Source organism: Pyrgilauda ruficollis, unplaced genomic scaffold, assembly GCF_017590135.1.
Source record: "Pyrgilauda ruficollis isolate IOZ18807 unplaced genomic scaffold, ASM1759013v1 scaffold1, whole genome shotgun sequence".
NCBI lineage: Eukaryota > Metazoa > Chordata > Aves > Passeriformes > Passeridae > Pyrgilauda > Pyrgilauda ruficollis.
In genome coordinates this window covers 6,893,344-6,905,656 of record NW_024508100.1, presented here as the reverse complement: position 1 = coordinate 6,905,656, position 12,313 = coordinate 6,893,344, and the positions used below count along the sequence as shown (strand labels likewise).

The window sequence follows — 12,313 nt, the reverse complement described above, 5'->3', positions numbered from 1 at the left end:
TGCAGGCACTTGCAGCAGAGAGCTGTTACAATTTATCATTCCAATTCATCTTTACTTTGCTCTGAGGGTACAGACTTACTGATGTTCTTAAAGTCCCTCAGAGGAGACCGAAGTTGTTGCTTGTATATACACTTGTGCTAGGAACCTCTAATGTGGATAGAGACAGTGAGAAAATTGCCTTTAATTTTTGTGTTATTGTAATGCTAATGAAGTGTGATGACAGTCTTTTACTTGCAGAAGGATTTGAATGTGCACTGAGCTGACGCAGAGATGTGCCTCCTTACCGGGCTCTTCCAGTGGCCCTCATGCTAGAAGTTCTTGTTTTCTCTGGAGATGGTTGGAGTTTGGGTTTTGCTTGCTTCTGCAGTAGTAACAACCTGAAAAAAAACCTTTTGCAAGAACGGCCAGTCTGTCTTGCATTGTGTATCTTATTTACCTGAAGTAGATTTTATGATGTTATTTTTGCCATGCTTTCCTTTTTATTCTTAGATACATTTTAGAACTTGCTTGATCCATCCTCTCGGGCTTAGTTACCTTACAATCTCTGCATAGCTGAAAGGGGTTTGGAGAAGTACAGTTACTGCTTAGCTTTGGCATCAGTTGTAATCAACTTGCACGGTTTCTGTACATAAACACTTTGTCCTTATCTTTTAATATGATAATCTGTTCTTGGTTCGAATTTCAAGGTAACTGTATCCTTGTGATACAGAAGCATGTGATAATTTGTATAAATATATGCATATTTAAGGGTGGCAGTGCATACTATAATATATTAACCTTATAATATATTTCAGCACACTTTGATGTTACAGCCTTAATTGTTTTTCACATATGAAACATATATTTTGTATTCCAGCAGTTATCTTTGTTGGTATACCTGTGATATTTTTCATGGCATCTGATACCAGGAAAATTTCCAGGAAAAACAACTTTTTAGTGCCTAGTTTGTTCCTGTTGCAGACATTGTATTCAGCTCTTCTAGAATGTGAAACTCAAAATAGTTTTATTTCCCAAACAATCACACTTTTTGTGTAAGAAACAATGTGTACTTGATGGACCAACACACAGTCATTAAGGTGATAACTGCAAGGAAAAGCAGTAATGTCAGAATGGAGGCATGTGTGATTTGAAGGTACTGGAGCTGCCTGCTGATTGCAGTAGGAAAAATGTTTTTGTCTCAGTGGTTTTGTTTTTTTTTTTTTCATTTAAATGAGGGAGCAAAAAGCAATAGTTTCCAGAAAAATCTGCCTTGAGGTGAGTAAATAACAGAACTAACCTAGACATATTTGAATACTGGATAAACTGGACAGTAGGACAAAAGAAAATTGGTTACTTTAATAATGCAGGCATGCAATAGGGGTAGAATATCTGTGCTCTTCGAGGAGCTGAGTCCTATCAAAATCATGAAGACTGGTCTATACTGTGTGTCCAGTTTTGGAAAAAGTAGTTGTGGTGTGAAGATGCAAGTCTGGCAAATCGCTTTATTATTAAAAACTAACTATGTCAATAAAACTAATCTAATTGTCAGTGGCTTTGTCTAGCTTTATAATTGTTCCTACAGTGTTTAAACTAAATACTAGACATTTCAGAAAGACTTCAGAATGTGTTTTGATAGCTGCTTTTAAGCTTATTTAGAAAAATAATATTTTGTGAAAGCAGATCCAATACAGATCAAGTAAAAGGGTACTATGTCTCCAAGGTTTTTGTGATTTTTGGTAATAATGTGTTGTAACAGGTGGGTAAAGAATGTTTGTGCAGCAAGAGGTATAGTGTCTTAGTTGTTTTTTAAAAGAGTAAGGCTGCATGATCAGGAATGTTAAAGAAAGGTGTCCACTTTCAGAAAGTTGGAAAATGAACTTTTTTTTATGTACTAAAAGTTATAATTTAACAAAGTCCATTGCCTGGTATGGTGATAATACTGCATGATGTACCTTTTGAAGCTGGGAAACAGTGTCTGTCAGCGCAACCACAAGAGGAGTTGGAAGTTGGAATATATGATTAGAATACATAAGGTTAACAAATGTTCATCCTTCTTTTTATTATAATTAATCATCCCTTTTTTTTTTTTTTTTTTTTTTAGGAATTTGTTTACCAGAAAGCAGAGTGCAAGATTTGAAAAACAAAATGATGTGCGATGGAAGTTGTTTGGAAAAGTACCTCTTGGAGAAAACTTACAGAAAGACCCAAAGAAAATACACAAGGTATTTGTTTAATTCTGTGTTAGGATTAGTGGTGTATGAAGAAGCCAGTTAAGTTTATGATCTCTATATAGGACTGTGCAGCCTGTTCGTTTGAGTTGCACACAATTTCAGTACCAGAAAAGGCTCTTGGTTGAAATTTTACTTCTGTCACAACAGTGCTGTTCAGAAGAATGTGTTCCACTTGATCATTGCACTGAGTACGTGAGGCATGAAGAGCTTCCCTTAGTGTGTCATAAAAAAAAACAAACCTAAGTGAAACTTTTTTCCAGCATTGTTGAAAGCAACATTTTGCAGCTACAGATGAACTACAGATGAACCCAAGCTCTTGGCTAGTGAATCAAATGATTTGCCTTCCCAATGGGGAAAATCTTGTGAAATCCAGCAATGTGGTCAGTAGCTCATGAGCTGCTCTTTCAGTGACAGGAAAACAGCTTCTTTCAATCTGTCTGACTTGATCTGGGATTTTTGGATTGCATGTAGCCTTTTTATGTTTGGAGCTTTTTCTTGTTCAAACAACTGTGGGAATAGTAATGTTTGCATGGAAAGAGACCATGTAGTAAAACTTCAAAACCAGCTGCTGTGTGTGAAATGCAAGTGCTGATTTGAAGGATTGTGCTGCTTAATTCAGTGTAAAGTATTCTGGGAATCCACGTCATGTGACTGTTCTTAGCTGTAGTTAGGCTGTTAAGATGAAATTGAGGCAGCTTTTTGAACTTGTCACTGTACTCAACCATTCAAACTTTATCTACAGCTTTTCTTGACACAATCAGTGGTTCTGAAGTGTTCACCAAAGATTTTTGATGACAAAATTGAAGAGGCTTAATAAGTGCAGTACCCTGACATTTAGCAGTATATTTTATTGTAGTGGATGTTCTTTAATAAGTGGGTAAATAATTTATTGACATTTTGTGGTTGTTGCTGGTACTGTGAATATTTTTCTTTTACATCCAAAATATCTTACATTACAGCTTTGAATGATTGTATTAAATTTGTTACAAAACAGTCACTATTAAATTATTATGTGGTATGGCAGCCAACCATTAGTGACTTTCTGGCAAAATTGCAGCCTAAAACAATTGTCTCCAGTGCCTCTTGGGTAACAATAACTAATCCTCCCTAAACAATTTGGTGCTTTTTTGAAGTTATTTTTTGACATGTAGACTTTGAGTCATGAGTAGTGCTGTAGGTCACTAATTGAGCCTCAGCAGCATCTAAAAGCACAGCCTGATTTAGGTGACCCCTCACCAAAACAATGCTCAGACAGGCTTTTTGAGCACATGAGCCTTTCCTCAAGCCCTGTAAAAACTCTTCTGACAGCACTCTCTTGTTCAACAAGTGTATATACAACATAGCATCATAGTGTAATTTAACAATATAGGAATTAAAATCACTCGAGCTAAGATGTTGCTTGTCCTGTTTTTAATGGTGAAAATGTATGTGAGTATTAGTCTTCTGAGAAAGAAACAATATTGGTATATGCTCAGCTGGGTTGCTTTACTGGGTCACTGAGAGTTTTTGTATAGTTTTTATCCAGTTAAATGTTTTAAAACTTAGAAGCTGTCAGGATGAGTAATCTTGGAGAAGCTGGAAGTGCATTTGCAATGGAGGTTTGCATGATTAATTTTTTATCAGTTCACTTCAGGAATTCTGCTTGAGCAGAACTGGTTATGCCAGTTGCTTTTGCAATTGGTGTTTGAAAAGGCACTAGGTCAGTCAGATGACAGAACTCCACCAAGAATAACCACTGAAGTTAAGTTCTCTTCTCTCCCAGAAGACTGTAGAACTGAACTAGGCTTTGCAGCCGCTGTTTCTTTTAGAAACTCTTTTCAAGCTCAGCAAGCATAGAAGTATATGTAAATATTATTTATTTGCAAGAACATTTCTGCCCCCAGTTTTGTTAGTGAATGCTCTTCAAAAGAAATTCCTTTAAAAATTCAAGAAGAGGTAACCAGCATATCATTTGGTTGTCTCTCTCATGTGATGTGTCTTCACAGAACTTGTTTGCACATGGCCAGTCAAGATTTTGTGTATTAAAAGAATAAGTCATGTAGAGGAAAGCCAGATTTTGGCTATATCCTAGAGACATGTTACAGCTTTCATCCCCAGTGAAATTAAATTGCTTTTTTTTTTTTTTTTAATGTAGTGTATTTATTTTCATTTTCTTTTCTATAATTGCAAAATCTATTTTTAATCAGCAAGCTTTGGGGTTTTTTTCCCTTCTAAGTGTCATTGGACCCTATGAGGGTTGCACAATTTAGCTTTCACTATGTGAATTCCAATAAGAGCTCAATGGAATATCTTTATTTTTTTAAGTTTCAATATTGGTAAAATTCAGCACATGTAACACTTAAGGCCTTTCAATTACAATCTTTACTCAAAAATTCAGGTCTCAATGTTTAATGATCTCATTTGATGATATTCCATGTTAGAATATTTAAAAATTTTAATGGGACTTCCTTGATAATTAAAAATGACTGATTTTTAACTTGGGGATTGTAATTTTCCCAAATGTTTTTCTGTAATAATTAGGATATGGCTATATATGGGGGGGGTCAACATTCCAGTCAATTATAATCAGTTTTACTGAAGAGGCTCACTCTGCAGCACATGATAAAGTGCAAATGAGCTCTTGAAACAGGAAAATAAATTGCTTGGCTCACAGGTGTTGCTTTGTTATGGGATGAACAGTAAAGCTTATAACATTACTGTAGGAAAAACTTTGTAAGTTGAATTGGGTTAATTAGAATTCAATTCAATTTTCACTTGATTTAAGCTATAATCCTGTTTGATGAAGTAGTGATTTTATCAAAGTCAGTTTTCTGGCTTGGATCTGTTAGATGGAAAAGAGTTTCAAAGCAACAGCACCCAGCAAGATACATGGAAAGAATTTACTACATCCCATGCTTTAAGCAGACAGTGACAAACTCTGCTGTTATAAGCAGTGTGTTTTCTCCAGGTTAAAAAAAGCCCAGAGCTGAGTCCCCAGCCTGCTGATGTGTGGAGGTTCTCGTGCAGCTCCATGTGCCCGAGCAGTGCGGGTGGAGCTGTGCAGCATGGGGAGCTGCTGCCTCCTGTTCCACATCTGCAGCCTCTGCTGATGGCCAGCAGTGGCTAAAAATACAGAGCTTTTCTGAGCGCTTGCTGAGCCATGCTTTGCTGCATTCCCATGGCCCCTTCGGGCCTCCGGAGGGGAAGTGGTTGGTTCAGGCTGGCTGCTGGTTGTGGCAGGAGCCAGAGCTACAGCTCTGGGTAGAGCACTGTCTCCTGTTTGTACAGAGTTTGTCTTTGGGTAGCCTGGGTAAGTCATTGTGACTGATGGCTGTAGCTGCCAAAAGGGTGAATGCACATAGACTTCACTGAAGCTAGAAAATGTGTAGTGCCTATTTTGTGTTCTGCATGAGAAGTCCGAGGGTGTAAATGAGTCACTTCACATGTTCTCCACTGTTAGGTTCGTTTCTATTTGTCAGCCTTCAGAAAGGCAGGATTTAGATGTGTGTCGCAGAGTTCCTTTTTTTTTTTTTTAACAGGAAGCCAATGCACTGTAAGAAGGTATAGTTAGAAGGCTACTCTAACCTATTGCTTATTGTTACTTTCTCTGGAAATAAAGCTGTAACTAACCTCCTCACTTAATAATTATAACCCAAAACTTGCAAGTTGCCTTAATGCACAGCTCTTTTGTGTCTTTCCTTCTGATCCAGTTACAAATACCTTTATTTTATTGTAATCATATCTAAAGGGCATCTAACTTTTGTGAAGGTAAATATAAATAAGTAAAAAAAAGAAACCTATTATGTCAGTGATGTCCTAAAAGGTCTTTCCTTTTTCCCCAACAAGAACAGTGATAAATAGATCATTCAGCAATTCCAGTAGGCTGCATTAATCTACAAAGAGTGTGTTGCCCATGTCTGTCTTGAAAATCACCTGCCTAAAACAAAAATACTATCATATTTGAACAGATAAAGCAAGAGTAGTAACTTCCATTCACAATAAATGAAAGTGATTTAATACTATGTCAGGATGATTGTTCCTGAGTATTTTAATAATAAAAGCATTTAATATGACCCAATCAGGTATCATAATCTAGCAGAGTGTAGCTGACAAAGTGCTGCTTTTGATGCTGTTGGAACTTCTTTCCATATGTTAACAACATGTGAAAGTACAGAATATGTTACAAGCATCAGACTAATAGAAAACAGTAAACTTTGAGTATTGGTTTAAATAGATATGACAAGCTACAAAGTGTTTTTGAAAGGAAGTGAGAGGGGTTTTTTCCTCCTTTTCCAGATTTAAAGCTTCTATATTAGCTTTCTTACTCTCTGGAATGCCTGGTAAATTGTGGGGATCAAAAGCCCGGGGAGATGGAGGTGTAGCAGGCAGTGTTGGAGGAGAAGTATCAGTTTTCGTGAGTAAAGATACTAAATAGAAGGATAAGCTTGGTTAGTTGGTATTGCAGTTACAATGTCAGCTGCTGGTTTCTGCTGCAGGGTCTGTTTCAATGCTGGTGGTATGTTTTGGGGGAAGTGCTCTAATTTTAAAGTTGTTCTCTTTGTTTCAATAGGGACAGTTACTTTGTAGCCCAAGTTGCTACTTAGCATTAAGAACAGGAATGGAATACGAATGCTGAAAGCACAAGATTATTTTTAAATGCAGGAAGCCACAAATTCATGGAAAAATGATCAACTTTTGAGTATCAAGTACACAACTCTTTCCAACCCCAAAATTTCAATGCCAGAATTTATAACTATTCAGGACAGATGATACATCAGTTTGTTCTCATTTGTGTTGAGTAAGAATCCATCATGCAACTGGTATTTGTATGTGTTCCAGTGCTAATAGAAAGATACTTAAACACTTACTTCTTTGTGTAGTCAGTAAGTTTTTTTCCATGTAGTAACCTTCTACTGGCAACACACAGGAGGCTTTCAGATTTCCCCTCTCCCCTCATGGGTTTTTGAATGAAAATAGATGTCTGTAGAGAGCAAGCCTGGAAATAACGCCATGTGCCTTTGGCTGTTGCATTGCACAAACACTTGGCAAAGCATTGCTGTGAAGCAGAGCTTGCAATAAATTTTTGAAAGCAGGTGTGTAGCCCCTAAATATTGTGTTGAAACTGCCTATTCTAACTGGAGACTGGAACATTTCCATTGCTGACATGTGAAATTGAGAAAGCTTTGCTAGACTTCATTGTGCTAATTGTGTGTTAAGCAGAAGCAAGCTCCTGAGAAACTCGACCCAAAGGTTTTCTTTGTCTATCTTCCAGTTTATACATCTCAAACTTCATCTAAAATTAAAGAATGGGGGTAGATACAGGTTTTGAAAGGCTAACTCTTATCATGCTTGCTAGCAACAGGAAACAAAGCTGATGTCCTTTAGCTCTGAAAAATGAATGGAGGTACTGTGTGTTACTTGAAACCCTGAAAATATGGATGTAAGGATTTTGAAAACCCAGACTGCTGCTTTTCCCTGAAGTGTCTTTCTGGAGGAAGACTAGCCAATTTTACGTTCTCATTCTTCTTCTCTCTCTGAGGATTCTTGGTCCTATTTTTTACTTTGATTTTATTACAAATTTTTCATGCCTCTTAGTATTTTCACATTATTTTCTTGTGCTCTCTTGAGAAATTGTCACTTTAGCATGACAAAGTTCAGTGGAAACAACTTCATGAATATTAAAGCCTGAAAACAGTCATCACTTAAAGCCACACTATGAAGGTATGTTGCCCTCCTTCATATATTATATTTGTGTGTATCTTTAAAAAACTACAATTTCTTCTTGTCAAGACTGAACTTTAAGCTGTGAAGATGATTGTATTCAGGAATATTTACATTTTCATGTAGTTGTTGGGGTTTTTTTATAAAATTACACAAAGAATGCACAAGGATCTGGCCAAGTGATGAGAGAAAATACGGAACACTCTCAGTATGAGTACAAAAGAACCTTTTATTAAGCATGTAAGAAATTGGCACCAGTAATGGCTTCAAAGGTAATTTCAGGGCTCAGAGAAGCAAACATGGGTGGAAAAAACACCCAGAGGTTTTAATGCAGTAGACTTATTTCCTTATTTTTCTCTAATTTTTAAGGGCAGACAAGCATTAAAGTTGAAGAGGTCTGAGACTCTTAAAGATACCCAAGTCTTGATGAGGAAGCAGAAGGGAAATTATCAGAGAGATTTGAAAACAGGGGAGAAGTAGAATATGGTTAAAAATATCAAGTGAAGTATCTTTCCCTACACTAGTATGGTATATGTGCTGGAGTCATGGAGCTAGATACAAGTGTGCACATACTTACCTAAAAGGACAACTATTTGCAAACACGAAACAGTGACTGTGTGCCGTGGAGGCTCTCTGAACAGCATAAAATACAAGTTGTGCATTGCAGAGTATGTGGCTTTCCTGGGGGACTTTTGCACTGTGTTGAAGGTTACAAGTATTGGTATTTGCAACTGATTTGAGAACTTGCAAGATGAAATGTGGTATTCCTGTGACTCGTTTCCTATATATCCTGGAGTTAATCTGGATTTTTGGCCATTTCAGAGTGGTGTTAGCATCAGGTTGATGTGGCATGGAGAGTCCTTTTATTTTAGTGTCTCTCAGAATGAGGGAGACAGTTCTAACATGATCTTCAGCCACAGTAAGAAGTGTTGAGACTAGATAGGAAGGGTAGGTTTTCTTTTGCATATCAGCACTACTGTGAAATGTCAGAAGAAAAAGTTGCTGAGAGGTTATTTGGAAGTGTATGATGCTGAGACTACACAGATAATAAAGGTGGAGATCAGTGGGTAGGCATACAGATTAAGTAAAGTTACATTTTCACATGAAGTCCATATCCAGTGGAATTCCAGTCCCTGGAAGTGTTTATGGGATACGCTGAAAGCAGGTGTTTATTCTGGCAGATGCTCACAAGAAAATAGCAGTAAAATAAAACAACCATTTAGCTTGTGTTTTCTTGCTCAGACATTTCCCAGATGCTTGTCCTGCTGGAGACCTTTCTTGCAGATGTTTCCATGTGATTAACACTGCAGTGTACCAGATAGAGTCAGTACCTAGGGAAAGTGTGCACACATTTGTATGTGCAGACTAAATGGTGTCCTTTGCAGTGTTCTAAGCAGGAGGGTGTTGTTTTTTTTGTTGTTGGAGTCACTTGTAACATTACACTGCACAATCTGATTGAAGATCCCACTTTTGACAGTAAAAAGCTGTTCTTAAGCAACATGGTTCATGGTATGCTTTGTCTCTGAGCACTTCAAAGATTTTCCTTCCTTTTTTTTTTTTTTTTTTTGATGAAGCATGTCACTCTATATAACCAAAACCCGCTTAAATTATTTACATATAGCACAAACGAAATGTGAACCCTGAGGGGTGAGAACCATCTGATACATAGCACGTTGAATGATTAGAGGAAACAGACTTCAAAACAGCAAGCTGTTATTCTTTCTTGGAAGAACTTACCTGGCCTTGTCTATGCTTAGGTTTCAAATGTTCTTTAATCTAAATCTTGCTCAAAATATGATGTTATAAAAATATGTATATGGAAAAATTGTTAAGGTAGTCCAGTGGCTGAAGCACAGGACTGCAAAACAGAGTATGTGGCTTCTCACTCTTTTGCTTTACTCGTAAATTTCTGTAGGATGTATGGATTATTTTACTCACTTAACATTAGTGTGATTGTGTGGGATCACATCAGTTGCCAGCCCAGGTTGTGTATCCCCTGTAATCTGAAAGGAAAAGTAGCTGCTTCCCAGGGGAAAAGAGGAAAATTTCAGAGCACTTGAAATTATGCCTACAAATAGTGCGAGGTTTTCCTCATAGCCTGGCCATACTATCTTATCTTATCTTTTACATTGCTTGTGCATTCCTATTTTGTAAAGTATGGAACAGGAGAATACTGTGGTATTGATGAGAAAGATGTCCTGGTGGAAGATAAAATGTCAAACATAAGTTATTACTGTTAAGTTCTGTCATGTCATTGCTGTCTTCTGCTTATATATCTTCTTTAATGTAAGAGGATTAAACATATGTATATACACATAGAGAGAGCTGTGTAAAGCAAGTAGGGCTGATGGGTTTTGAACCATTCGTAGAGCTTGACAGATAACTAAAGTGTACAGGTTGAGCATGCAATTCTGATTTCTCAGGTTGTTAGATCAGTAACTAATAAATTAATTGCATTTCAGAATGGTTCTGTACTGGTTTTAAAGTTATATGTAAAGATCCCTAAGAAATTGACAGGGTAATATTTGAACTCAGAAGTATGTATTCTCCATTAAGTTTTGAAGGATAGTCTCATAATTTGATCTTTGCCTGAGGTTTCAGTCTTTTTAAATTCTCTTTGATTATTGTATATAGAAGGATCTTTATTAAAATTACTACTTTGTGGCCTGGTGCCTGGGAAGAATCAGATCTTAGTTTCCCAACCCAAAGTTCATAACAAATTTCATGATCTGGTAGTCCTGCTGCATATTCCTTTCCTTTTCCTTTCACGTTTACATTGCCCTACAGCAGGCATTGCAGGGGAACCAAACTAATGGAACAGAACAAAAGGTGTGATTTTGGTGGTGTCATTTCCCCAGTGCAGCATATTGCAAGTCACATGGCTGTATAATGGTGACACAGAAATGGTGTGAGGGGCCAGAAGGGGAGTGGGGGGCAGTGAAGTGCTGGGTGTGCACCAGCTGAAATTTGTCTGGTAAACTATTTCATTTAGAAAAGGCAAGAGATTTCAGATGGAGATGCATTAGACAGTCACGAAACAAGGGAAGGGAACATTGAAGTACTGTTGAAGTAGTGGTAAGGGTGCTCTTCCTCAGGAACTGCTTTTTGCCTGTGTTAATAGCTATACTTTACATGAATGGTTTTTTGATATGTGTGATAATTTAGTTTCAGATAGTTCGTGAGCTAAAGCATTAGCACTGGAGCCTGTAGTGTTTTGCATGAGCTGTGTTGACTTTTGCTTTGATATGAGATGTTTGGATGGCAGGTGTCTGCAACTAATTGGCATTGGTGGGAATGGAGCCGAGATACTTTTAAACAGTGAGCTGTTCTGTATTTGGCATTGTATCACCGAATCTGTGAAATAGATGTGAAGTCACAGGTTGAAAACAATACCTGATATAACACCTAGAAATTCTGAGAAAATAATTTAACTTCTGCAAAGCCACCCTTTGAAAGCAGAATACTTAAGTGATTGATTGTTTTCAGATCAGTCCTTGCTGATAATTTTGGGAATAAGGATCAGACTTTGATAAAAATCATGAGCAATTCACCCTGGCAGCTGCAAACCGCAGTCAATTATACTTAAGAATATGAAATCCTTAGTGCAGAACTGAGAAAATAGCAACACTTTCAGGTCAATAGATAATATTTCAAAATGCAAGTTACCAAAGATGAAGCCACAGCAACTTGGGTGTCTCTACTGAATTAAATGACAGAGCCTTTGGACACAGAAAAATTAAGGTTCATATTCTATCTGGACTGAGGCGAAATATTTATCAAGAGGTAATGTGGAAGTTGTCCGAACTGTAGAAGAGATTTATATATCTATCTCTTACAGCTGTCAGAGCTGGACAAAGCATGAGTAGTACTGAAAAGATGCTTATGCTGTAGGGAAGTATTGCAGCACAACGCTGCTGCTGTTCCTTCGGCACTGATGTAGGGGTTGGTGAGTTTTAGCTGCTCTTGCACTTCGGACAGGTACCGAGGCTGTCTCAGCAAGGCACAGAGCGGGACTCGGTACAAGCAAACCCCTGGCTTGGAGCCAGGGACGCGGGGAGGGGAAGCGGCAGTGTGGAAAACCAGTGGAGAGAGATGTCAGTGTTTGAGGAATGCAGCTGCGTCCTAAACGCACCCGTAATGCTGAGCTGACAAAGACTGCGGCTGATGCAGACGAGCTTGTGCGAGGTTTGGGCTGTCCGTCATGGACCCGGATCTGCACCGAGCAGGGCAGGGCTGCCGGGGCGGCCCGGGAGGCGGGAAGCGTGTGCCAGGCGGTGCCGTGCGTGCCCAGGCAGCGCTGGGCGAGGCGGAGAGAAGCGATGGTGTGCGGCGGCTCCGCGGGTGATTAGCGCGGCTGGCGGGGCGGGGCGGCCCGGCCGGACCCACCCGCGGGAGGCGGCCCG

The 12,313-nt window shown here is 38.4% G+C and overlaps 1 protein-coding gene across 2 annotated transcripts in view; it reads left to right on the top strand.

The window, feature by feature from the left end:
* The window catches only part of TBC1D14 (TBC1 domain family member 14), a 65,073-nt gene that overhangs the window by 19,538 nt on the left and 33,222 nt on the right, over window positions 1–12,313 (top strand). For both annotated transcript variants that reach the window (XM_041458312.1, XM_041458302.1), the window contains exon 3: window positions 2,081–2,201. In XM_041458312.1, the coding sequence (XP_041314246.1) occupies window positions 2,081–2,201 (121 nt within the window). The remainder of the gene's footprint in view (window positions 1–2,080; window positions 2,202–12,313) is intronic.